Source organism: Pipistrellus hanaki (genome assembly GCF_964339955.1).
Source record: "Pipistrellus hanaki genome assembly, chromosome: 11".
NCBI lineage: Eukaryota > Metazoa > Chordata > Mammalia > Chiroptera > Vespertilionidae > Pipistrellus > Pipistrellus hanaki.
The window spans coordinates 41907670-41934412 of NC_140513.1; the positions used below are offsets into that span (position 1 = coordinate 41907670).

Consider the following 26743-nt stretch of genomic DNA (forward strand, 5'->3'; position numbering starts at 1 on the left):
TCCCTCCAGCCACACACAGGCATGGGTTTATTGAGGAATTCTGCGGCTGAGCTGTACGGTTCCATTCCTGAAACAAGCTCCTTGTGATTTTTGTTCTTTTTGCCTTTTCTTCCTCAAGAAAAGTATTCTTAAACCTCTCATTTAGATCTCTTATAACCCAAACTGTGCACTCTTATTTTTATGTATTGTGGTCTTTAGATGATTTTTGAAACTTTTTAAAAAATATATATTTTATTGATTTTTTTCAGAGAGGAAGGGAGAGGGATAGACAGCTAGAAACATCGATGAGAGAGAAGCATCGATCAGCTGCCTTCTGCACACCCCCCACTGGGGATGTGCCCGCAACCTAGGTACATGCCCTTGACCGGAATCAACCCTGGGACTCTTGAGTCAGCAGGCCGACGCTCTATCCAATGAGCCAAACCAGTTAGGGCAGATTTTTGAAACTTTTAAGTATTTAAAAAACAAAGCTAATAGTATTTTTATCCAACAGTTAATCTTAGACCTGAGAAAGAACCCAGGGACATGAGCACTGACAGGCGGTCCTTAGCGTGTAAACACCCAGCTCCTCACTCCTCCCGGGGTGATGTGGAGGCCAGTTATTTACTTATATCTCAGAGCTTCTGCATGAGACTAACCTCCAGGCCCCCGCTGCAGCGGCTGGTTCGGCAGCACAGCCCTTCCCTTCCCGGCTGCCTGCCCTCCTTCGCTCACCTTTCCGTCCCCTGACCAGCGCCCTCGCCCCTTCCCCGGGCACCGCCTGCGCTCCGTCCTTCCATCGGCTGTTTCCCGGGAGAACTCGGCGAAGACAATACGCACAATGCCATGTGCGCTCCCACCGCCGTGGAGAGCCTGGATGATTGCACACTCCTCCCGATGTGCATAACAGGCCAAGTAATATCTACCTCTGTAAGAGACGCTTCCTTTCACGTTGGGATACTGCAGAGACCTTCGGGTTTTGTTTGGAGGTTGGAGCTCCTTTTAGTGTGTAAGACTTCCCCCCACAGGTGCCTCCCTGTAGGCGGACAGCAGCCACTCACAGTTTACCCTCGAGGACACGTGGTGGCTCTTGACCCCTTGAAGTGTGGCTGGTCTGAATCGAGATGTGTGAACAAAAGGATGCATTGCTCTCTTGACCAATTTTTGCGTTTTGAGATGATAATATCTTGGGTACGGTGATTTAAGTGGAATGTATTATTAACATTGGTTTTATCTGCTTCTTTTACTTTTTAATGTAACTGCTAGAAAAATTTAAATTATATATATCTGATATATATAAATCTTGTTAGGTGATAATGTGATGATTACATTAGGTACATTTTGAATTGCTATCAGACAGTGCTACTGTAGGAAATTACCAAGATATTCAGGGATGCCTCTCTCCCGGGGTCGTCAGGGGCAGCCTGTGATGTCCGTCTGTGTTTCCTTCTAGGCTACATGTCGCCGCACCCGTCTCCCCTGGGAGCCGCGGAGCACATCTCCAGCCCTATGTCGTCGGGAGGCGGCCCCACCCCACCCCAGATGCCACCGAGCCAGCCCGGGCCCCTCATCCCCGGCGACCCGCAGGCCATGAGCCAGCCCAGCAGAGGCCCCTCGCCTTTCAGTCCCGTCCAGCTGCACCAGCTGCGGGCTCAGATTTTAGCTTATAAGATGCTGGCCCGGGGCCAGCACCTCCCCGAGACGCTGCAGCTCGCGGTCCAGGGGAAGAGGACGTTGCCTGGCATGCAGCAGCCGCCGCCGCCCCAGCCGCCGCCGCCGCCGCCCCAGCCGCAGCCGCCGCAGCCGCCGCCGCCGCCGCAGCAGCAGCCGGCCCTCGTGAACTTCAACAGGCCAGCTGGTAGGTTAACGGGCACCCACGTGAGTCATGTGACGGTCTAGCTCGGAGGAGGAAGGCTGCTGGTGGCACAGACGCACCGGGCTGGTAGAAGCCCAGGGCTGTCCTAGCCTTTCGCTGTGCCGGGCCAGCCGGTTCCCTTTGCCTTGCTTTACTCAGTTGGCCCAGATTCCTGGTCTTCTCTGCTGTTTGAGCGCCCCAGCCACTGGGGACTCTGGTGCAAGCTGTAGACCTCCTCGGCACAAGTCACCGTCTCCTATGATTCTGCATTCTCTCTCAAGAGGGGCAGGGTTTGCGGAAGCCCATCCGCCAGCCCCAGGTACAGAACTCTGCGCCCAGTGCCTTCCATCCCTAAAAGCGTACTCCTTAAATCTGCTCTTCTCGAGCCATTTGATGCCCTTTGATTGATTTCTTTCTGTCCCTTTTCGCTGTGGAAAGCATTTGGGGAGGCTTCCCAGACACATACCTGCAGTGAAATCATTGTCCAATAGAGAGTCAGAAACAACGGGAAATGGAAGTCCAGGTCGAGCATGCAGGGGCCACAGGAGTTCTCGTGGTTGCCGCATCTGAGCATCCAAGGTGACGGTGTCCAGGTAGGAAAGACTCAGGCACCTAAGTCTCACCACTCGAAAGGAAGTTGCTCACCAGTTCACAGAGGACACAGGCCCATTTGTAGCTTGAGAGTAAAACGTGGATTTCCTAGGTGGAATTTATTAATATCATTATTATTATTATTGCTAGAGGCCCGGTGCACGAAATTCATGCACATGGGTTGGAGGTGGGGAGGGGTGTCCCTCAGCCTAGCCTGCACCCTCTCCAATCTGGGATCCCTCTCACAATCCAGGACTGCTGGCTCCCAACTGCCTTCCTGATTGACCCTAACCACTTCTGCCTACCAGCCTGATCATCCCCTATCCACTAGGTGGAAATTATTATTATTATTATTATTATTATTACTTCAATCCTCACCTGAGGATATGTTTTTATTGATTTTAGAAAGGGAGATAGAAACATTGATGTGAGAGAGAAACATTGATTGGTTGCCTCCTATATGTGCCCAGACCAAGAATTGAACCTTGGTATATGCCCTGGCGGGGAATCGAACCCACAACCTTTTGGTGTACGAATAATGCTCCTATCACCTGGGCCATCTGACCAGGGCTGACATTGTCGTTTTAAATGATGTTACAACTGTAAGTGGTGCTGCATGACGGAGGCATCGATGACATTTGTTCATCATAAACGGAGCAACAGAACCAACATGGCCTAGTTCTTACGTATCCTGGAATCAAAGTCGAGGCGATGACGTATGTCACGTGTTGAGATGAGATAGTCCTTGTGTGGCCTCCTGGTGGTCTGACTTCATCCCACTGGTAGAATTCAGAACTACCAGAGGCTATAGGATTCCCTTTCCTGAATGTTGTTTTTCTCTGGGAAGGTTATGGGTGAAGTTCCAGTTGTCTGCCTACTTGAATATAACACATACTTCCTGTCCTAATAAACACCATCCTGTGCGTTCTCTGGATCATTTTCAGAAGAGAGGGTTTCATTTTTTTTTTTTTTAACCCTGCTCAATGCCTACCTCTTCCCTCTCCAAGCCCCCGCCATCTGGGGGAATTCGCTTTATTACTCACTGCCCGTGTCTTTTGGATTTCCAGGAGTCAGACTTCCCTAGAAATGGAAATATTTGGGCAGACAGTGTTTTATGCCAGAGTGGGCGAGGAGGACGTGGATGGAGGAGGAACCTCCTCAAACAGAGCAGGCCCATTCCTGCCCTGGGAAGGGCGTCACCTCTGACAGCATTGCTGAACTTTCCCCCAAATCTCAGGTTTCACAGGGAGATGACCTTCCCTGACAAATACTTCTTTTTTTTTTTTTTTTTGGATTGGCATCTAGGACAAGTCAAAATAAGGAGAGAATTTTTTTTTAAGTTACTATTACCTTTTATTAATTGTTACTGCTTATCTTCCTCTCCCTCTTTTTAAATAATATTTTTGTTGATTTCAGAGAGGAAGGGAGAGGGAGAGAAATACAAACATCGGTGAAAGAGCCGTATTGATCGGCTCTCTCCTGCATACCCTTCTCTGGGGATCCATCGAGCCTGCAATCTGGGCATGTGCCCTGCCTGGGAGTTGAACCCGGGACTTCTTGGTCCTTTGGGCAGTGCTCAATCCATTGAACCACACCAGCCTCCCCCCTCCCCCTTCCTTTGTAAAATAAAGTATAACTGCTTATAAATACCTCCACAAATATTTCAGAAAAAATGAGTTTAAGTATGTCCACTTATCTGGAGGTAGCTGTGATTTCATTTTCCTTTTGTCCCATTTTCTGGTGCTATTCGTGTCTGAAGAGAATCTTTTTGGCTGGGGTGGTCTGCCTCAAACCTGCTCCAAGGTTATAAATCACCAAAATTGACATCATCAGAGCTAACACCAGAGAATTACAGTTTGACTGGAGGAATAGCTCACCAAGCAAGTAACTCTTCAGTCCTGTTATGGGCTGCTCTCAAATCTAACCCATCATTTTTCTTTTCACTCTGATTCATTTTTCCTTTTAGATACTAAAGCAAAATTAAAAATGGGAACTGAAAAAAGTTTGGGTTGGTGGGGGGGGCGGTGGCGGCATGCAGAAAAGACTTTATGGTAGAAAGCAAAAGTTTTATTGCTCAGTTTTTTCAATCCCCTTCCACTTCCACATTTTTAGTCATCTAAAGTTTCTTGGTATGTTCAATTTAATTATGCTTTATTACATTTCTTTTTTTTCTTTTCAATAGAGTTTTATTGATTTCAGAGAGAAACGGTGAGGGAGGGAGAGACAGAAACATCAATGATGAGAATCATTGATTAGCTGCCTCCTGCACGCCCCTTGCTGGGGATGGAGCCCGCAACCAGGGCATGTGACCTGACTGGAATTGAACTGTGACTTCCTGGTTCATAGGTCGACCCTCAGCCACTGAACCACGCTGGTAGGGCCATTTCTTTTTTTAGCCTGTGGAAACCACTTCAGTCCCTCTTTAATGCACAGAATTGTTATTTGCCTAACTACCTTTGTGAGCCAGAAGGCAAGTTGGGAACTCCAAATGCATAGACATTCTGTACTTGTGAGATTGAGGTGTTTGAATGAGTTTGTTTCCCTGTTTCTTAAACTCAGGCGTGGGGTGCATCCAGTAAAGACCCCTCCGTCCCCTTAGCAGCACTGGGATGCCCCTCAGGAGAGTCTGAGCATCCCTCCACCTTGCCTTCTAAGGTGAGGACTGAAGGGAAAGCAGATGCTTTTTGTACCTCCGACAATTAAACCTAAACTGTTTACATTGTAGAGGGAGTCGGAGATAAGCCAAAGAATGTAATCTGTCTTCCATTGGCAGATACCAGGGAGAGGTCTTATCAGTTAGCAGACCACCAGTGTCTGCTGTGGCCACGATTTCCCTCAATAGCAGATCCAGCCAGGCAGCTCCGCTCTCAGCCGCCGAGGGACGGGCAGAAAACCTGAGGGAGAGGCGGTGCCATCCTGGGCATGCCTGCTGGTGGCAAGCTGCCTCTGTGTACATAGAAGTTTTTTCTGGAATCGGTTAGAGGGAGTGGAAAACACCCACGCAGTAAATAAATGTGTGTGTTTAGTTAGGAAAGGAGTTTGCTTGTGAGTCTGATTGCAGGTTCCCGGGAAGCACGTGGCCAGCCTGCTTCTCTGCATGTTTGTGCTGAGTCCTATTGAACGGTAGGTACAGTGTGAAGTTTCCAGTAGAGGAGGGAGCGTTTCCAAAGTTGCCCGCTAAGACCATAGCGAATTCCCCCACATCCTTTCTGTGCCATGCAGTCTGTGCAGAGCCCAGGAATTAAACTGGACTTCTTTATCTGTGTGTCCTTGGTGGCAGCCAAGATGACAAACGCTGAGGGTGGAGCAGAGTTGCATTGCCTCATTGATTCTTCACTGCTACCCTCTGAGGTGGGTACTGTTACTACCGCCATTCTGCAGATGAGGAAACTGAGGCACAAGGGGTTAATGAAGAGTTGCGCAGGCTCACACAGCCAGCCGGCGATAGAGCTGAGGGGGAGCTTGCCGTTCTTTCTCTTTCGGTCCAGCGTGCTTTAAGTGTCCCTGTTTAATTCACGGTAATTTGTAGTACTTTTTAAGTTGAAGATTTGGATATGTAAATCCATGTTTGGGTCTCTCTCTCTCTCTGCTTCTCAGTTTTAAGGACCAATCAACCAGATAAGAATGTCTTTATATTTATCGGCCAAAGGCCAGCCATGCGTGTGTCAGCTTTAGTAGGGAGTCAGAGGCTAGAAATGACTAGATTCGGAGCCAGGGGTATCACACATGCCCTGGGTGCCTTTTTTAGAAGGGTTAGGGGGGAGAGGAATGTGGTTTTAAAAATAGTGACTTGAATAGATACATCAAGGAGTCATCATAGGCTTCTGCCTAGGTATGTGCGGACCATGATTCTGGGCTAAAGAAAAAATGCCCGGAATAATTGAAACTTGTAACACTATTACACTGTTCGGGCTTTTTGTTGATGAATTATTTAAACTTTAGAAAGAGGAAAAAACAATTTGAAAGCTGAATTTAAGGTAATTATTATGAAATTATCTTCTCAGAAGACCCTCATGTTCTTTTTTATTAAAGGTGGGGGGGGGGGGGTGTTCATTATTTAGTATGCTATACCAAGCCTTCAGATATATTCAATTCTGCCAGTTTCCTGAGCTTATTAAGGAGGGTTGTAGAATTACAGGAGATTAAAGTAAGTGTTAGAAATCTCCAGCTCCTCTCTTCTGGCTGGATCACCTAAAGCACCCCAAGTGAGACATCTACCCTGTTTTTAAAGACCTCTAGAGGAAAAACTATCCTGAAATGCCCCTCTGTAATTCATTCCAATGCTTAACAACCCTGAGGCGTAATGCTTAGAAGTTAGTTTCCTTTTTTTTTTTTTTTTGTAGTATATTTTATTGATTTTTTTACAGAGAGGAAGGGAGAGAGATAGAGAGCTAGAAACGTCGATGAGAGAGAAACATCGACCAGCTGCCTCTTGCACACCCCCTACCGGGGATGTGCCCGCAACCAATGTACATGCCCTTGACTGGAATCGAACCCGGGACCTTTCAGTCCGCAGACCGACGCTCTACCACTGAGCCAAACCGGTTTCGGCAGAAGTTGGTTTCTTATATATGGATGAAAGAAACTCTAAGAATAAAATATTATGAAAAGCTATGCAACTATGCAAAAGACCTCTCATTCAGAAAAAAAACAAAAAAACAAAACAACAACAACAACAACAACAACACCACCAGAGAGTACTTAGTTGAAAAGAATTTCTTATTTATGGTAGTACACCTAAATTGCCTACAATAAGAATCAATATTTTTCCCTCAAGAATTCTTCATCAACACCAGAATCAGGGCTATAGATTACCTGAAGGAGTCTTATTTAGCTCTGTAATTTTTGGAAAATTTTACCTAACTTCAGAAGAAGGGAAGAAAGGAACAGTAGTAACACTACATACACACACATACACACACACACACACACTGCAGTTTCCTAAGCAGTTTGCTCTAATTCTTCACATTCCTCCTGTCAGAATGTTTGCTTATGGCTACCTGTGCATTGTCATGTAAGCCCATTTCTAAAAGGTATGTGCTGGAAATTGAATAAAAGTGTTTTAATTTTTCATAATGTATATCTTTGTATGGTTAATTATTAAGTCCTTCTGAAGTATAGAGACTATTATTTTTGTTAGCATTGAATCATTTTAATTCTTCTTAGAATAGATATAGATAATTCTTGAGAGAATGCCTGTGGGAGGTTTTCTTGCTGAGATTTTCTTTTCTCTAATTCACTAAGTCATCTGGTGGCATCTCTGATCATATTTATAATTTTGAAGGAAGTAAAAATCCACTTAGGAGGAGAGATGGAATCTTCCTATGTTGGGCTTATACTTACCATCCCAACCTTTTAGGCTCAATGTGGACAGTTGCTTTAAATTAACGTATTAAGTACAGTTCAGTAAGCTTGACGAATGCATAGCCCTTTATTCTGATCCCTGTACTACTAATCTTCATATTTGCTAGTTTTTATTGGGTGGAAGAAGCAGTTTTTTTTTTTGTTTTTTTTTTCCTTTGCACTGCATGTTTATAGAAATATCCCTGATAGGTAGTAAGAAATTGAAGTTCTGAGATGCACTGATTTAATCCGAATTTTACTTTATAGGTCATGGGGGGAAATGCCTGCCCCTCTCGAGTTCACACCAGAGGACCGCAGGCTTCCGGCTGCTTTTGTAAGGCCTGGCTCTGACAGCAGGGCCCGTCCAGAGGGGCTGAGGCCACCTGCAGAGCCGCCTGCAGTTTGCAAAGTGTGATTTTTAGGATCACACCCAGATTGCATCTGACTTCGGTTATGTCATTAACTTACTTTTTAATAACCTGACTTAGGTTGTTATTCCCTTCCTTTTCTGAACTCTGAATGCACCTGTAGTTCTTTTTAAAAATCCACTTTCCATGTAGACCTACATCAAAATCTGGCAGCCCATTCTTTTACTCAGTTTACTATTTAGGAGTCATTTGGGGGCCATTTCCACGAATGCTCATTAGCGAATGCCATTCTCCTTGGCCCCAGGTCCTTCTTTCTCTTGCCCTGCCTTTCCTCTCCACACCTCCCTCCTTTCATTTTTCTTCCCCCTTTTTTCCTGGTCACCATCCCCAGGCCCCAGGGGCACAGTGGACAGGCCCAGTGTGGCCGCAGGTCGGTGACCCGCCTGAGCTGCTCACATGGTTCTCATCCCGCAGGCCCCGGGCCGGAGCTGAGCGGCCAGAGCACCCCGCAGAAGCTGCCCGTGCCCGCGCCCAGCGGCCGGCCCTCGCCCGCGCCCCCCGCAGCAGCCCAGCTGCCCGCAGCCGCAGTGCCCGGGCCCTCGGTGCCGCAGCCTCCGCCCGGGCAGCCCTCGCCCATCCTGCAGCTGCAGCAGAAGCAGAGCCGGATCAGCCCCATCCAGAAACCGCAAGGCCTGGACCCCGTGGAGATTCTGCAGGAGCGGGAGTACAGGTAATGCACCGCGTCCCGTCCAGTCCCAACCCAGGAGGCCTGAAGCTCTGTTCTCGCAGGTATCCCCGAGCCTGGCGGGTGGGTGCAGGGCTGCGGTTGTTCCTCTCTTTGGGGCGAGGGAAAAGCCCGAGGAAGATGGCAGAGGCCAAAACCCATGCGATGAGAATGGTTTCAGCAAAGCGGGATTGGGAAGGCGGTTGAGTCGGGGGCTCTCTGGTGGCTCTGGGTTGGCAGGGCAGTGATTTCCACTCCTTTAATCAGGAAACTTTTATCAGCTCCCGGTGATGTGCCAGGCACTGTGTCAGGCCCTGGGGTGTGAGCACCCGTGGTTTCTCACTCCGATTAGGGGTGCCTGGTGTAGTTTGCCAGCTTGTCCTAGAGCGGCGACTGCAGGTGGGTCAGATGCTGAGTGTTTTGAGTTGGCCTGACCTTGGTGATACTGAAGTACACTTTGGTAGGTATAATACAGTTTTTGTTTAAATTCATGCATGATCTGGGTCTCTGCCTTGTTAGTATATGTGCTGCTGAAGCGAGCACCTGCTCTATGCCTTGGTCCAGTGTTTCCCAAAGTCTGATACGCGTACCCCCAGGGGTACTGGAAGAGTTTGGTGAGGGTACGCTTTGCACCATGCTTAGCTGCGCCTAATTCTACGTTCTCATGAGTACGAGGGGTAATCAGCGTTACGAAAATTATAGAAGGGGTACACGTATGTCAAAGGTTTGGGAAGTACTGCGGTCCAACGTTAGGAGTAAGCCCTAGGTAGGTGTCTTCTTGTGGGGTCCTTTCAACGCATCCTCCAGAAGCTTATTTTCATCTGATTTGGCACATTTGTCTAAATCAGGAGTTGGCAGACCTTCTCTGTAAAGGTCCAGGTAGTAAATGTTTTACGCTTTGCAGGGCCATGTGTTCTCTTTGACAACTACTCATCTCTGCCTTTGAGTGAGAAAGCAGCCCAGATGATAATGGGCTGACTGAGTTCCAATAAAACTTTATTTACAAAAGCAGGCTGTGGGCAGGTGGGCCCACAGGCCATAGTTACCTGGCCCCTCATGCACATGATTAATGTTAAACAAAAGGGAGACCAGTAAGTACTGAGTTAAATGAAAGCAAAGCTCAGATCACAGTTTCTGGAGTTAGACAGGAATCGTGCTCATCACTTTCCTAGCCGTGTTGCCTCGGTCTAGTTCCATCTCTTCTCTGCAACTTAATTTCCTCATTTGTTAAAAGAGGATATTAGCGTATTTCTTGTGGGAGGAGATAAAAATGACACAAAGACGTTTAATACATATTAGCTATTACTATTATTTCCCCAAAATGATTTAATTGAAAAGAACATTAGAGTTTAAAAATCGCAGAGAATGTTAGTAACAATGTAATAGGCTCCCTTTTCAAACATTACCTTAAACTTTATTGAAAAACGCATGACTTACTTATTACTAGATTAAACTACTAAGCTATCAGCTGTGAGAGTTATCCTGAAAAAAGCCACAGTAACTTGCCGTTAAATGTGTGCAGTTGTGTGTTTTTTTATGAAGAGCGTAACTGTAGTCTCATTACTATTGCTAATCCTCAATTAAGAGCTTTTATGTTGCTGTTTCCAGCATTTCATGTTTCCCTGGAGAGCTAGATGCTCATCATCTGTAGCTATTTCAGTGTACAGAGGCTGGTTTTATTGGGTGAATAATTGCCGTGTATTATAAAGTCAAATATTAGCAAACATTTCTTGGACAGGAAAGTTACTTATATGCAGTCCTTTCTCTATGTTGCTACAAAGTATCAAAAGCAATTTTTTAAAGACAGTAAATGGGATAGAGAGTATCATTTACTTTAAAATTCTGACTTCCTAAGAGTGAACATTTGTTTTCCTACCCTGAAGGCACAAAGCTACTACTATGTTTGTTAAGTCATGTGAATTACCTTCATAGCATCAGAGATACTCTCTGTATCTAGAATTGCATCTGTATGATCTGTATGTGTTTCTTTACTCAACCCTTTTTTTGGGAAGTGGTCTTAATGGGTATACAGCATTAAGTAGTACTGTTTCACCTATTCCAACATAAGAAAAGCTTTTATCCTTCACTCCTATAGAAATAAAAATAATAATGTATCTGTCAGTATCTCTTGAACTTCTCGCCTTGTAGAATGTGGTGGAATGGCTGTTTTTCATAGTATTGTGGCTTAATAAATGTCCCCTTGTTTGTAAAGCTGCGTGGCTTTTGAAATGATTGATCTGGCAATCCTGGGTCTAAACAGCTGGAGGGGCCTTTGGACGGGGTTTCCCATGGCCATCCTGAGGAGCACAGGTTTGCACCAGCTGTATTGCAGGGGCATCTTCTAGCTTCTTTACAGAAAAACAGCTGGCTTCTGCTGACCCAAATATAAATTGTTCACCTGCCGAGATTAGTAAAAATTTTCTCCTAAAAGGGGTAGGTTAAGGCCCTTGGAGACTTATAAAGACAGCTCGGAGGCATTGCCACTTGCCCCTCTTTGAGAGAACGGCCTGCTTAGCCTGTAGCATTGGTAACTGGAAGGTCACCCACCCACCCACATCAGTGAACCTTTACCTTCTGATCAAGGATTTGAGCAAGGTCTTAAAAAATCCAGTGTAGCCCTTGCCAGTTGCTCAGTGGTTAGAGCATCGGTTCTCAGACAGAGGGATTCTGGGTTCAGTTCCTTGCAGTCAAGGGCACTTACCTCAGTTGCAGGACCTTGGTTGCAGGCTCGATTCCTGACCCTGGTCAGGACCCATGTGGGAGGCAACCAATCAGTATGTCTCTCTCGCATCGATGTTTCTCTTATCCCTCCCCTCCTCCCTTCCACTCTCTCTAAAAATCAGTGGGGAAAAATATCCGGGTGAGGATTAACAAACAAAAAATCTATTTTACAATTTTAAAAACTTTAGTTTGAGTAGAGTCATCTGTCAAAAATTCTTTAACTGATGTTCATTTCTTTGACCATTATAATGTCACTTATCTTGTCTATGAAAATTGAAAGGAAATTGTCAGAAACTTAAACTTTAAGTACCTTGGCTGCTTTTCCTTGTTCATCACATAACCAGGATTTTGACAAATTGGCCTTCTTTATTTAGTAACGGCATAAATAAGTGTGTGCATGTGAATCGTTTGCCTCAGATTTGTACAAAGCCTCCCGTTAAAACAGTTTGCCCATTTGAATTGGGTCCTTTCTCTTTGAAAAGGAACGTTATTGCTTTTCTCTGTGGTAAGTGTCAGAGAGATGTTCCCAGTGCTAGTTTTGCCTTTTTGGCACACTTCCTTTGCCCCACGATATACCTAACTTCACTTCTCCCAGTGAGACTTAGAGGTTTGGGCCGAAGGGCTCCAGGCATTGTCACATTAGCATGTAAACCGATTCCACAGATGTGTGCGTGAGAGATGGATTTCAGATTCACAGGAAGAGCATGGCTGTGTTCTGTCAGCCCTCTGGTTATCAAGGCAGAATTTTGCTTCGGGAAGCAAACATAGTCTGTGTTTTTTGGGAGTGTGTGTGTTGGAGGGATGGAGTGTGTATGTGTGTGTGTGTGTGTGTGTGTCCTCCCTGGTATCCATTACAACCCTGAAAATTCCTTCTCAAAAATTACCTAGGGCCACTTTAGTGGCAGAGTTACAAAAAGTCAGTCTCCCTCGCTCGCCCTCTTTCTAAAAGTGTCACTCAGCTCCTTGAAGGAGCAAAATGTACCAGTGTCATTTTCTGTTCAAATAACTCTCCTGCAGGAATCATAAACTTCTCCTCTGGACCTGAACAAATATCTGTTGCCTTTAATGGAACTCTTTTTCTTGCCAGAACAGTCACCCCTCCTGATTTACTGCCCAATCTGTATGAAAAACTCGAGTGACCTAATTCTGCTTCAATTTTCCGAGCTCGTGAGGACACTAAATGAGCCTCCTGCAGTCATGCAGTATTACAGCTGTTGTTGTTTCGACACGTTGAGAATCCTGCATCTCTTTATCGGGCAACCTGCTGAATCCCATTGACGGGACGGTGAAATTGTCTGCAGAGAAGCATTATTTAAAAAGAAGACTTCCATTAGCAGCGGCCACCACCCAAAGACAGCATTTTCTGCCTTACAGAAGCCCCTCCCGTACTCTGTCCCACCCCCACCCCCCACGTGCTGAGTTGAATGCATATCATTTCACCCTCCCCTTCTCCTACACTTTGTACTCTGTACTTCTTGCCTCCCTTTCATGAAAAAAGAGATTCTTTTGTGCTGGGGAATCTGAGATTCACTGACAAGTGACTGGGTGCTTTGGAAAGGAGCCGTCATTTCAGGAAGAAGTGTCCTCCTCCCCGCGCCCCACCCCCAGCTCCTCCCCCACTCCCGTGCCCCAGTCACCCAAGGCCGCAGCCACCCCCTGTCCCTACCGCCCTTTTCCCCCTCCACTCCCCAGCTCCCACCCACCCACGTCTGTGTGATTTAATCTCTACACTGTCCGTCCAACTGTCCTAAGATTGTTTATTTGGTTCTTCAGAAGATTACGGGAAATGCAGCTATTCCTTTAATTTAGCACCTGACCCACTTTGTCACGGGGAGTAAGCCAGAACACCAAGGAGTGGTTTGGGTCCTGGGTTTTCAAGTGAAAAAGGTCTGAAATGACTCTGGAACCAAGGAAGAGAAGACCCCTATTGTTGGCCCTCATCTCACCCCTTTATAATATCTATTTTTTCTTTTACTATGGCCTTATTGTACAAAAGGAAGGCTGCTTCAGTTTAGTTATTTCCTCTAAATTATATATTTGAAAAAATCCACAAGAGGTTTTTCTCTTAGTATCTCAAATGTTAAGATGTGTCATCTGCTGCAGTAGTTGGAGATTTGGGGCTATGTGGCTATTTAAGAAATTGATCTGGATAAATGAAGTAGATGTTTGTTTCAGATAGTGAAAAATTTTAAAAATTGATAGTAATCTCATGAGTATCAATACTAAAAGGAATAAAGAGAAAGTTGGGAGAGTTTGAACAATTTGACCAGAAAAAGTACAAGTTTAATATTGTTGTTTGAATGAACACATTTTTAGTCTGCTGCATGGTTAAAACATTTACTGTGTTATTGTTTGTGTCGGTAGGCATCATTGAAATAATAACATGATAACCATGATAATACTATTATACTGCATTATGATGATAAATCACTCAGGAAATCAGAATTAATAACATGTATATACCAATAAAGTAGGAATCTATTATAATACTTTCAGTGAAATCAATGAAAAATAATGCATTTCCTTTATTATAATTTTTAAATTTTTGAAAAAGAGGACATTTTACTTCTCTACCAAAGCAAATAACAGTTGTTTGGGGTTTGTTTTTCTTTAAAACAATCATTTTGATATTTGGGCCATATGAAATCTTAAGATATTTTGCACATCTAAGTCAGAGGGTTTTTTATCATATATATATATATATATATATATATATATATATACACACACACACACATACATCATTTTAAAGATTGATGAAACCATATACTAATTTTTAACAGAATCTTAAATGATCAACTTTTATAGTTGAGATCCAGGAAAGTTCTCAGTTAGAAAGTCTATTTTAATTATCCTGTAGTGATTTTAGCATCAGGCAAAGGAGGTTCAGCTTAGAGACATCCTTTATCAGCTCTGAAGTCAACATGTTTCTTAATATCTCCAGGTTTCTGTTTTCCCATCAGTAACAGCACCATAATACTTTGAGGTGTGTGTGTGTGTGTGTGTGTGTGTGTGAGAGAGAGAGAGAGAGAGAGAGAGAGAGAGAGAGAGAGAGAGGGAGAATTAAATAAAATTGTGCATCAAATGTACTTAACTCAGTACAGTTCATGTTAACTTAGTTTAGCTTACTGCCTTTTTTATTACCGTTCTTTCTTTTGAAGTCTCTTCCAAGACAGTTTTGCTCCAAATTTGGGGGAAGATAGTTCTAAAAATAGATTTAAATGGCATATAACTATTTGCAAAAAAAAAAAAAAAAAAAAAAAAAAAAAAAAGGAAGAAAGAATCCAGGTGAACTCCAGAACCAGGAGTTTCTCTGAGTCCTGGAATCCAGGATGAATGAAGCAGGTGGATGTCTCCCGTTTCCTCTGGAGAGGAAGGACCTGCAGTCATGTGTTTGATAGGATCAGAGTGAGGCTCCCCAGCAGTCCTTTTCTAGAACCCCCCCCCCCCCCCCGTTTTTAAGTACTGTTTCCTTTGCCTGTGGCTGCTGCCCCAGGCCTGATTTTTAAAAACACCCAATCTGCCCTTTCTCTTCCCCAGCAAGCTCTGCTCGCAGAGGAAGTGGCTGTGGTTGGCAGGGCTCTCTCTCTCTCTCTCTCTGGGTGTTTTGGGTTGGCCGATTTCCGTGGCCTCAGCATCCACAAGGGTTCTCGTTCACCCAGCTTTAGAGGCCGCTGTCATCAGCATCTTGGCGAGATGGGCACAGGCCCCGCTGCCGCAGGACAGAGCCCGGAGTCGGAAGGGAGACTTGTTTCCGCCTGCTGCCGGCCAGTGGCTGGCTGGGCTTCTCAGAGCAAGTCAGCCATTCCTGCCTCTCCGTTTCTCTCTCTGTTCAGAGCGAGCAGTGGCACTTGATGTTCCTCCTCCTCCATGTACCATGAGCCTCCTTTCCTGGGAGTTAGAGAAAGGATATGCCCGAGACCAGACTGTTAAGCAACACCTAGCACCCGTCTGCATTAACGCACGGGTGGCTTTTCTCCGTTGAACGCCAGGAAATCAGGTTGGGTGTCCGAAATCAGACCTGAGTATCGGGGATAGGTTTTGCCACGAACTCAAACCTCATGTTATTGTTTTGTCATTTAAGACTGAACTCTAATGTGTATTTCCATCTCTCTCCCGCCCCTGTTTGACTGTCTCCCTCAGACTCCAGGCTCGCATAGCTCACAGGATACAAGAACTGGAAAACCTGCCTGGCTCTTTGCCACCAGATTTACGAACCAAAGCAACCGTGGAACTGAAAGCACTTCGGTTACTCAATTTCCAGCGTCAGGTAGGGCCTTTCCCCCAGCAAACCTGAGGTGGAGGAAATGAATGTAATAGTTGGAGATCAGCGTGTGTTTCCTTAAGTCTGTTCAATATTGCTATAAAGATAGAAACTTAGTAACGTCGTGTCTCTTTTAGGCCAGCAGCAGAGAGCTAAAAGTACTGAAGACAAACTGCTTATTATTCTGTTTTTTTTCTCTCGCCTGTGTATCAGATACATTTTTTCCCACCTGCATGATGGTTTGCAAAGTCAGAGTTATGGCACTTTGTTACCATGGACGAAACCTTGAGAACAAAAAAAGATAGCTCAGTTTGCGTTTATGACTCCCAAGAAAAACAGTCAAGTGGTAGATCGGAGCTTCTTTGTAAGCACAAATGTATAATCCTAGCCATGACCCGGAAGATATTTTAACAAAGACAATAGCTGCTCTCCTAAATTAAGAGTTAAGCATTTATAGAAATACATAAACCTGTGTCTGGTAACTTGATTACTCGTCACAACACAAGTTTGGTGCACTTGATCCTGTCAGACCTCTGCATTGAGTAACCAGTGAGTTATTATCTATTGTCCCTGCTCTGGTTCATAGTAGTCACTGATTAATAAATGCTAGCATAATGATCTGCTTTAGAATTGCTAAATCAGTAGGGCACTAGTGGAATGACATAGAGCTAATTTTCACTTGGATGAGCTTTGTCTTAAGGACTCTTCTGCAGGCCTCCCGGTCTGCAGGCAGCCTCATTTAGCCAAACGGGAAAAGGGGCACTTTGCCGTCCTCAGTCAGATGGGTTAGCTTGGTTAAGGACCTGGTGCCTGCAAAATGAATTATTAATGAATGAGAGTGAATCGCATGACTTGGTCTGTTGGAGGGTGTGATTAAAATCACAAGTCCACCTCACTTGATATTGTCATGTGACCTTGGAAGTAACATGTGCCTTATCTATAATAATAAAAAGGTAATATGCTAATAGACCGGACGTCATTCCTGTCCTTCTTCCTGACGAAGCCAGGGCCGGAGGGAAGCCAGCTTCAGTCCCTGGTGCCCGCGGGCGGCAGGAATCAGGGAAGGAAACAGCCTGGGTCCCACAGTGCCGGCAGCGGGGGGAAGGATGACCTGCTCGGCACGAATTTTCGTGCATCGGGCCTCTAGTTGGTTATAATATCACCAAGGGGCATCGGTGTGGCTGGGTGCTGCTTGCTCATAGGTTTGTAAGAGTAGAGTAGAACTTAAATTAAAAAAAAAAAAAAGGAAAGAAAGAAAACGTCTCTGAGTTCCATTTTCTTCCTTCTTATAGGTGACTTCATAAAATGCATTGATAAAATGTTTGATAACATTTTGTTAAAAAAATATTTCCGAAGTTTATTTTTAGGAATAACATTATATTCAAGTTAGCTTCACTATGCTAGACTCTTATTAGTCTCTGATTTTTGCTCCATATTACTGAAAAATTCTATTATTTAAGAAGTTTCCCAGTGAAATGAGCTGTAATTCATGCTGATTTCAGATTCAATTGAATTATTATTTTGATGTATATTTTCAATTTCCACCCTCTATTACCACATAACATCCAAGATGGATGTTATTATGTTTATGATCATCTCAAAAAAGTTCATGATATACTTTAAACTTTGAATATCTTTCAAAGAATATCATTGTTAGAAGTGGGAAGAAGCCCAGACTAGTATCTCTTGTCTTTCATATGAGACTGTGAATTAACACTGTTTGAGTATGTGCTGCCATTGTCCATGAACAGGAAGTCATCCTTTGGTTCATTTTGCAGAGCATCATTAAAAGTTAATCTTTTTAAAAATGAGGAGCCCCTTAGTATGGCATTTTAAACAAGGTTAAAATTTTTTTAAATCTTATTAACTAATTAGTATCATTAGAATAATTAAATAGGATGAATAAATTTATTTAAAATATCTGCTTTATTTTTATTTTTACTGTTTTAATGCTATAATTGCTTTTACCCCCTGAATTATTTGTAAAGAAAAGCCATACCATCTTTGAAAATGCCACATAAACTTGGTATGACTTAGTGCCTTTATTTATGAAAAAGGCCAGCTGTGATTGAGAAACCTGTAGAATCCCCCGTCCGCCCCACTCCGGGGAAGGGAGAGGAGAGGGTCTGGGGTCCGGCCTCTGCTCGGGGAGCCTCTCGCTAACCGCTTTCCTCCTGCAGCTGAGGCAGGAGGTGGTGGCCTGCATGCGGCGGGACACGACCCTGGAGACGGCTCTCAACTCCAAGGCGTACAAGCGGAGCAAGCGCCAGACCCTGCGGGAAGCCCGCATGACGGAGAAGCTGGAGAAGCAGCAGAAGATCGAGCAGGAGAGGAAGCGCCGGCAGAAGCACCAGGTACCGGGGCCTGCTCTGCCTGTCCTCGCGTTCACAGACCCGTCCATCTCAGTGACGGGCAGGAAGCGTGCCGCGGTGGGCCCGTGGGCGGAGGGAGGAGGCTCACAGCGCAGGAGAGCTCCTGGGACCTTGCCTGGTCCCCACGGTGCAGTCGGGGACACTTAGGCCACGCCAGGCGGCTGGGGCTTGCTTCGTTCCAATCCGGTGTCCCCTCCTCACCCCTGGAGAGCTGCGGGCTGGGTGGGATTCGCACAGCAAAATCCTGGGGGACTTGGAAGGAAGAAAGCAAAAAGGTATTATTGTAACACATACAGATGTGGTGTCCTGGGCTCTGTGACGGGCCCCGTTGGAGATTTTACGGGGCAGATAATCAGGAGCATTCCTTCCTAGGGGTTTGGAAATATTTTGATGTAGGATTTGGTTTCATGTCATAAGCCTATCTGTAACTTATGTTTGCCTTTTTGCGCTCAGTTTAGTGCCCATCCTAGTTTCGTTTTTAAAAAACGTTGGAGTTAGTGAACATAAGGCTACACTCCCCTTCCCCATTATTTAAAAAATATATACCAATTTCTTATGGAGTTTTAGCTTCCTATGAAATCTTGAGTCACTATTCTGAGAGAGTTCATTTTTTATTGCTTTTTTTTTAGGGAGAGAGAGATACCTTGATTTGTCCCACTTATTTGTGCATTCATTGGTGGCTTCTTGCATGCACTCTGACCGGGGATCAAACCTGCAACCTTTGGAGTATCAGGCCGAGCTGCTCGGCTGGGAACTCTGAGATATTTGGAGCAGAGGAAACGTTACTTTTATAACATCATTCTCAATGGAAATACCCATGTCCCTCAGGTTTGAGAATGATTGGCTTTTAATTTTATCATTTTCATTTTTTTCATTTTTCAGGTTCCTCTCTTTTTTCTTTCTATTCTCTCCATTTTTTTATCTTTCCATTTTGATGTGGCCACACTCTCATAGCTTCAGAGGCGGCTCTTCCATAGGCTGGCACAAAAATAAACCGGGAGAGGTCATCTCCCGCCAGCCCCGCAGCCCGCACTCGGCCATGGAGACACACACCAGGGCCCCCGTCCCAGAATAGCCCCAGGTTTCTGGTCTTTGTCGTTGTGACATGCACACTGCGCGTTTTTCTGGACCGGGCCGAAACCTCGGGGGCCTTGGGAAAAGGATTTTAAGTATTCTTTTCTGCTCCCCTTGGGATCCTTCAGGAATACCTGAACAGCATTTTGCAACATGCGAAAGATTTTAAGGAGTACCACCGTTCCGTGGCCGGGAAGATCCAGAAGCTTTCCAAAGCAGTGGCAACGTGGCATGCCAACACGGAGAGGGAGCAGAAGAAAGAGACAGAGCGGATCGAGAAGGAGAGGATGCGCAGACTGATGGTAAGGAACCCGGGAGAATGCCCCCCTCGTGTCCTGCCCTGGGGACGTTACATAGGCCACAGCAGAAGGAGAAAGGAAAAGCCAAATACATGACTGTGTTCCCTTCACTTCATGCTGATGGAGTTCAAACATCCTCTCTCCTGGATAATGCGCGTCACACCTCTTGGGTGACAGCTGGTCAGTATAGTGTTCCCATGTCCTAGGATGGCATTGCTGCTCAGATTTAGCGTCTCCCATAGAGGAAGGTACTGTATCTCCTGGGAGTTTTGATAACCAGATCTGGAAGGCTGGACATGGCCGTTCTTTTAAAAACGATTGCCTCTTTGAGACTAAGGGCACACCTTGTTTTGAATGAATATCTCATTACGTTGTGCCTTGGAACCTGATGTCTTTTTTTTTCTTAATGGCAGAAATTTTTCTCAAGCCATGTAAAAAGCGATTGTTACGTTAATTTTGAAAGGTTGCTTTTTGTTTATAGCAGGGGTATTGTCAAAGGTTAGTCAGGGGTTATTATTTTTGCACTGTTCTTTTTTCAGTGGATATGTATCACAGAAGAGATTGATTGATTTTATTGGCCTGCATTTTATCTTATTTTTATTTTTGGTAATTGGACCTCATAGAACACTGTGGATTTTGCACATGTGTTGTGACCTAGCATGAGTGCTGGAGAGCTGCAGGTTCTGTGGGGACATAGTTCCCGAGTCCTGCAGGAAGAGAAAGGCATGAGCCTCAGCCCACATTGTGTCCTGGGGAAATCCCAGGGGACTGTGTGTTTCTTCCTCGCTGATGTTAAGGTTTGCATTTTGTTTTCATTAATTTTTGGTGGGGTCCCAGAGAGTAAGCATCCTTTTTTAAAATGGGTGCTACTAAATCTTTACCACCTTCTCCTGCCTTCCTCTCCTTTTCGGGGGAAAGGGAAGACTGCCCAAGATATTTCTAACTAGCGAGGGAGACTGTTTTAGAGCAATCTGAGCCATCAGCAGTCCAATTTGTCAAGTGAAGCTATATTAGCACTTCAGTAACAGATTGGTTTGACACTAATGATTAGGCATTTGCAAATCATTAATTTTTGCAATTAAATGATGGAATACACAGATAACAGAGAAACTGAAGTTCTCTATCACTCTTTCTTCAAGTGAGATCAACCATAACGAAAAGCAATTAGAGCTCTAATGGCATCGGAGGTTCGTGCTCATCCACGGGGCCACGGCAGCTAGAGTGAGGGGTGACTCCGCTGTCTCTGTCTCCCGGGCACAGGCTGGAGCGACACCCCGACGGCAGGCGCTGGGCTCTTCTGTACCTCAGCCGCCTCCTGAGGAGTTTGCGGCCTGTTCCTTCTGTCCTGCGTCACAGGAGGACAATATTTTTGAGGTGTCCTTTTATTGGGACATGGAAAAAAAAAAAAAGATTTCTCCTGAAATGGCTCAGAGTACATCAGAGCTTTTATCCCATGTAACCTCATAATGTTGCTGAATGAGAGGTGGAGGTGGCAATGACTGCATCTGTGTTACTGTTGGGTACACGTATCAGACGTCAGGTAGTAGCTAACTTATCCCCAGTCACCGAGACCCCTAGGACAGTACCAATTATGACAGAAATGCCCCAAATCTGACCGCCCCTACCCACCACAATGTTTGCCAGGCTTTTAAGTATAAGAAGTTATTTGTCCAGTGCCCATTTGGTTTCTTTCGCCTTTAGAAATACTTAGTCTCTCCACGTTTGATCGTATTTGAAAATTTCCAAAATACAAAGTTACAAATAAACTTCAGATGGTGAATTGTCCGGTTTTAACATTTTTTTTGTGCAGTTAAAGGAACACAGGAGAACAAAGAGCTGAGGCAGAGTGCTCCATCACACCACATAAACGCCGTGGCCATGTGTCCTGACTCGGCCATGAACCCCGGTGCCCCGGGATGAAGGCATCACTATCCCCTGTGTGGCCGGTCCCAGACTGTGTGCGGGGACCCTCGCAGCCTGGAACATTCGCTTTGCCGCACTCGCCACTGGAGTTCAGACTGTCAGGATGAGAGGGAAAAAGCACCTGCAAACTTGCATTAGGCTCTGATCTCACTTCTCTCCTTAACAGGCTGAAGACGAAGAGGGCTACAGGAAACTGATCGATCAAAAGAAAGACAGGCGTTTAGCTTACCTTCTGCAGCAGACCGATGAGTACGTGGCCAACCTGACCAGCCTGGTGTGGGAGCACAAGCAAGCCCAGGCGGCCAAGGAGAAGAAGAAGAGGAGGAGGAGGAAGAAGGTGAGTGCCCGGTGGAGGGACCAGTGTGAGGCATGCATTGCTCTTTCATATATACACTTACCACACTAATGAAAGGTTTAGATTACCGGGTTGCAAAAATTGCTCGTATAAATGGGTATGGTATGAAAGAGTGGATGAGGCATACCAGACATTGGGGATGAGGGTGTAACGGATAGGATGTATTCAGCTGTAACAATGTGGTTCGTATTCCCATTGTTTCATACAGTATTTAAAAACTAAATACACGTGGTCCATCAGAAGAAATGAAACACAGGCACAATTAACTGTTTTCTTCAATGTGTTGTAGTGTGGCCGTGTGCTCAGTTAAGAAACTAAAGTGAAAAAGTTAGAAGAAATTGCAGTGTATATACTGAAAGAAACCATAGAAAGACATGAGAGATAGGTTTGGGAGACTTTGCAAACAAATCTCAGCCTGTTTGTTTGGACAGACAGCAATGCCAGAGTTGTCCATTTAGATCAGCAGTCCTGTGACCCACTCAGGGAAGTGGGCAGGTCAGGGTTTCAGGTGATGATGGAAAACAATACCATTAGGGTAAAATATGTCCTAATTGTCATGAGAAGCAAAAGGTAAGATATAGAATTTCTGCTCTACAGATATTATATCTCAGCTCAAGGGCAACATGCAAGTGTAGGCCGGTGAATATGGCTCTTCTTTGAGGCTTAAGTAGTCTTCGAACAGTTCTTGGTGGATGTTCTGTTTCCATGGTGAATTCTAACTGGCCCGGGTACAAACAGGATGACTTCCTCAGAATTGGGAAGATTGAGGATGGGTAGCATTTAATTGTTTATTCTTTGCACTGAATAATTGAGCAAAATATTTTTTCCCAAAATAATTAATTTCATGGCTCATGAATTCTCATACCTGTTTCATAATGAAGGAGGAGCAATGCATGACTGAGAAGGTGCCTGCTTGCTCCTGATCCTTATAGTAACAGATAGCTTCCCTTCTTGTGAAGATGCATGAGGGGTGTCTCGGGGCTTGGGTTTAGATGTTTCCGTGGTGGGGAATACCTCATTTTCTTGTCAAGGTAGCATTATTGATGTTGCAAAATTTTAGCTCCCAGTATTTAACTTAAAAACTTTCAGAGTTTGTGAAGAGCACAAGGGCAAATAAATGCAATTCTGTAACACTAGGGGCCCAGTGCACTAATTTGTGCACCTTGAAAGGTACTATGGGCCGCGAGGCTGTGGTGGGTCTCAACCCATCCTCCATGCCCCTGCCCAGCCCCTCTCACCGCAGTCCCTGGTCCCCTGTTTGCCTGCAGCCCCACTCCCACCACTGCCACTCCCATGCGCTGACAGCGCTGGCCCCACTCACACCTGCTGATGGGCGCAGAGCGATTGGGGCTGGCGCTGTCAGTAGGTACAAGCAGCAGCTGCTGCTCCAGTTGCCCCTCAGGAGCAGGGGGTGGCGGAGAAGCCCTGAGGGTGACCAGGGCTAGTAGTTGGTTGTTCCACCGTTCGGTCTATTTGCATATTAGCCTTTTATTATGTCGGATCCCATAAGCAGACCCCATGAAATGGCAGCTGTAGTTTTTCTGAATTTAGACATGGATTTTGCAGAGGTTGTCACAGGAAGGTCACTGTTAGCGTTTTTAATATTAACATTTGTATTCCACATTTCTTTGTGATTAAAAGCTAATGGCCCGATTCTGGCTTAAAATTAATAGATTCCTACCATGGCGGTAGATCTTCATATCATCGTGGAAAGATACATAGTTGAGTGATAATGATCATGGCTTTATTTTTGTGTTAATCTATACAGAGCACAAACCTGTCACAGTTTCCATTTCACAACTCTGATGATCTCTAGATTGGCTCTCTACCTCCAAACTCTTGCCTTCCAGTTTGATAATGGCTCTTATTCTACTTTCTGCATTTGCTCAGTGACTATTACCTGAACACTTACTGTGGTGGAGATGCAGTGCTTTGGATGCTGGGAGGGGAAGAATGTAATGGCGAGGAAAGCACTCCTGCCCTCTCAATTTAATCAGAGAGGGAGAAAGAGACAGACAGACAGAAATTAATCAAATGTGCATCTAAATATATAATAATAATCTGAGATGAATGATGTGAAGGAATAATGCTCGTCAATAATTTCCTGATTTCCTGGCAAACGAATAATAATAGCCAAGCACCTGCAGCCTGCCTTGTGCTACCTCTGGGCACCTCCCGTTGATGATCTCCTATGGCTGACGATGCAGACTTATCACTTGATGGACAGTCCTTTACTCCTTCCCTCCCGTGCTATCAGGATGCCTCGCATTTGGGCCCTCTCTGCTCTCAGCAGGACTAAGGATAACCTTCCTGGGCCATCTTGCTGGCAGAAATGGGAGAAAGCTGTGTCTCTCATGGGGCTTTGAGACTGAGTTCAGAGTGAGTTACCCAATTCCACGAAGAAAGCAGGTGCTTTCAGAAGCTGGTAGTTCGACACTGTGTATTGTCCGTGGTTCTTTCCTCCATTAGAGTGAACGATGGAGAGTTACTTGTTGCAGTTTTTCTGTCTGGAAAGAAACTGCATCTGGAAGCTTAAAAATTCTATGCTTCCCCTTTTGGCATTTTCCCATAAGACTGACATGCTGAACCTTACTGCATTTTTTTTAATTAGGAAAGGCAACAATAAACCTTTGTTTGGAGAAAACCCTTTCTTACCCAGTGAACTAACAGCATCGAGCTGGTAGCAGCATTGTAAGACACCTAAGGTAACTCCAAGAGCTGTGCTATTAAAGTTGAGCATGACTGACTGTATAATGGAACTAGAGGCCCAGCGCATGAAATCATGCGAGACCCAGACCTGGTGGGCTGCAGGACTCGGTGTCAAGTCCTGCTGGTGCCGCAGGACCTATCAGTGCACCTTCCGGTGGCCAGTCTTTGGGCATTATGGCATTACAACCCCTGGGTTTTTATTATATATATAGTTTGTAAAAGTTTTACTTTGTGTTAAACCGAGTATATAATTTTTTAAAGTATCCCCAATGTAATAGAAAAGACCTGTGTTTTCCCCCATTAGGAGTACATTGTGTTTACTTATTGATAGTGAATAATAGAGCGGGGTTCCTTTAACCTGCCATGACCTTGTTTAATTTCCTCTTCTCGCCATTAGAGCCATTTCTATGAAGTACATATTTATAAGTCATTCTGAAACTTCTTCTCACCCCGGTCCTCCATTAATGCCCTTGAAATGGAAGAAAAAATAAGTAGACTGTATATATCTGCTTAAGAGTTAGAGGAGGAATAATTGTTAAAGCATTGAAATGTCTCTCTGCAGGGGGGCGGGATGAAGGCACTGTTATGTGCACTTAGCGGGACCTTGAGGTCTCCGACCTTTGCCATGCCGGTTCTCTAACATCTACTGAGTGACTGACTGCAGGATAAACGCGGGGAGGGGGCTACATGAAGCCACAGGGGTTTATACAAATACAGGATTGAACAGGCTACATTAGAAAATTGGACCACTCTCCAAATCATGTTAGCACACAACCTCTTAAATCCATGACTGCATAAGAAAACATATCAGACTAATTTGTTCTTACTCCTTACTGGGTATTTCATGAAAAGATCTATTATCTAGTACTTCAGTCTCATGATCTATCAGAAGGTGATTGGTTAGGATTGAAGATTTCTCTAAAGCATTTTCTGTGTTTCCTGATACAGTAAGTACTTGGTAAATCTGAATTATTTTATCAAGCCATTTTGTGGTGTAAATGTAGGATCATGGTTATTGAAATGTGGTTATAGGATTTTGAAAAGAAATTCTTTTCCCCCTTACTGTATATTCTCTGTGCTGTTGGGTAAATAAATAGCCACCTTTTTATTTCCTAGTCGAGGATCAATCAAATATTGCCTTTTAGGATAATGACAGGTTCTTACACTAATGAGGCCTACAGTGAAAAAGGAGGATTTATTAACTTGGGTGGATTCTGCTTGTCCCTCCCCAGCTCCTACAAAGAGAATTTGTTGTTATATGGCCTCTGATTTAGAGTGGTGTTTGGTGACAATAAAGCATTTCTTGCAAGGTTTTAGGATGTATTTTCCCTTAAGCTGTGGTTAGGAACCTGTGACCCCGAACCTCCTGCTTAGAAGTCTAGGCATTTTATGAATTCAGCTTCCCGAGTTGCAGCCTTCAGGCTGGAAATAAATATTTAATTCCATCTTTCAAATCTTTCACTGGGCCCTGCAGGCGTGGCTCAGGGGTTGAGTGTCAGCCTATGAACCAGGAGTCGCAGTTTGATTTCAGGTCAGGGCACATGCGGGCTTGATTCTGGGTGAGCGTGCAGGAGGCAGCCGATCAATGATTCTCTCTCATCATTGATGTTCCTCTCTCTCTCTCCCATTCCCTTCCTCTCTGAAATCATTAAAAATATATTTTTTTAAAAAAATCATTCAATGGGGTGTATACTAGCAGAACTATGTCCCTGTTACTTATTTGTGACATTTCCTGCAGCCCACAACACTAAGGGGAACACCTCAGAGAATCCCCGGAGGACACAACACTGGGCCAGATCTTTCTCCTTGTGGTGTTTCCCTTTCTTTCTGATACCTCTCTCTCTCTCTCTCTCTCTCTCTCTCTCTCTCTCTCTCTCTCTCTCTCTCTCTCTCTCATTTTCATCAACTATAATTATAAGTAAAATCAGGACTGGGATGTTTTGGAGGGGGAACCTTTCCAGCTATATATATTATATAATCAATTTCAGAGAGGAAGGGAGAGGGAGAGAGAGAGATAAAGAAACATCAATGGTTTCTTGCAATGCCCCCAACTGGTGGTCGATCCTGAAACCCTGACAGGTGCCCTCACCAGTAATTGAACCTGGATCTCTTGGTTCAGTGATTGAGGTTGATGCTCAATCACTGACCCATACCGGCAGGCTCAGT

At 44.8% G+C, this 26743-nt stretch overlaps 1 protein-coding gene across 4 annotated transcripts in view; it reads left to right on the forward strand.

Moving 5' to 3' along the window:
• The window catches only part of SMARCA2 (SWI/SNF related BAF chromatin remodeling complex subunit ATPase 2), a 164445-nt gene that overhangs the window by 23787 nt on the left and 113915 nt on the right, over positions 1 to 26743 (forward strand). For all 4 annotated transcript variants that reach the window (XM_084899466.1, XM_084899469.1, XM_084899468.1 and 1 more), the window contains exons 4-9: positions 1433 to 1837; positions 8611 to 8866; positions 15725 to 15851; positions 18026 to 18199; positions 19420 to 19593; positions 21680 to 21850. In XM_084899466.1, coding sequence (XP_084755592.1) covers positions 1433 to 1837; positions 8611 to 8866; positions 15725 to 15851; positions 18026 to 18199; positions 19420 to 19593; positions 21680 to 21850 — 1307 coding nt within the window. The remainder of the gene's footprint in view (positions 1 to 1432; positions 1838 to 8610; positions 8867 to 15724; positions 15852 to 18025; positions 18200 to 19419; positions 19594 to 21679; positions 21851 to 26743) is intronic.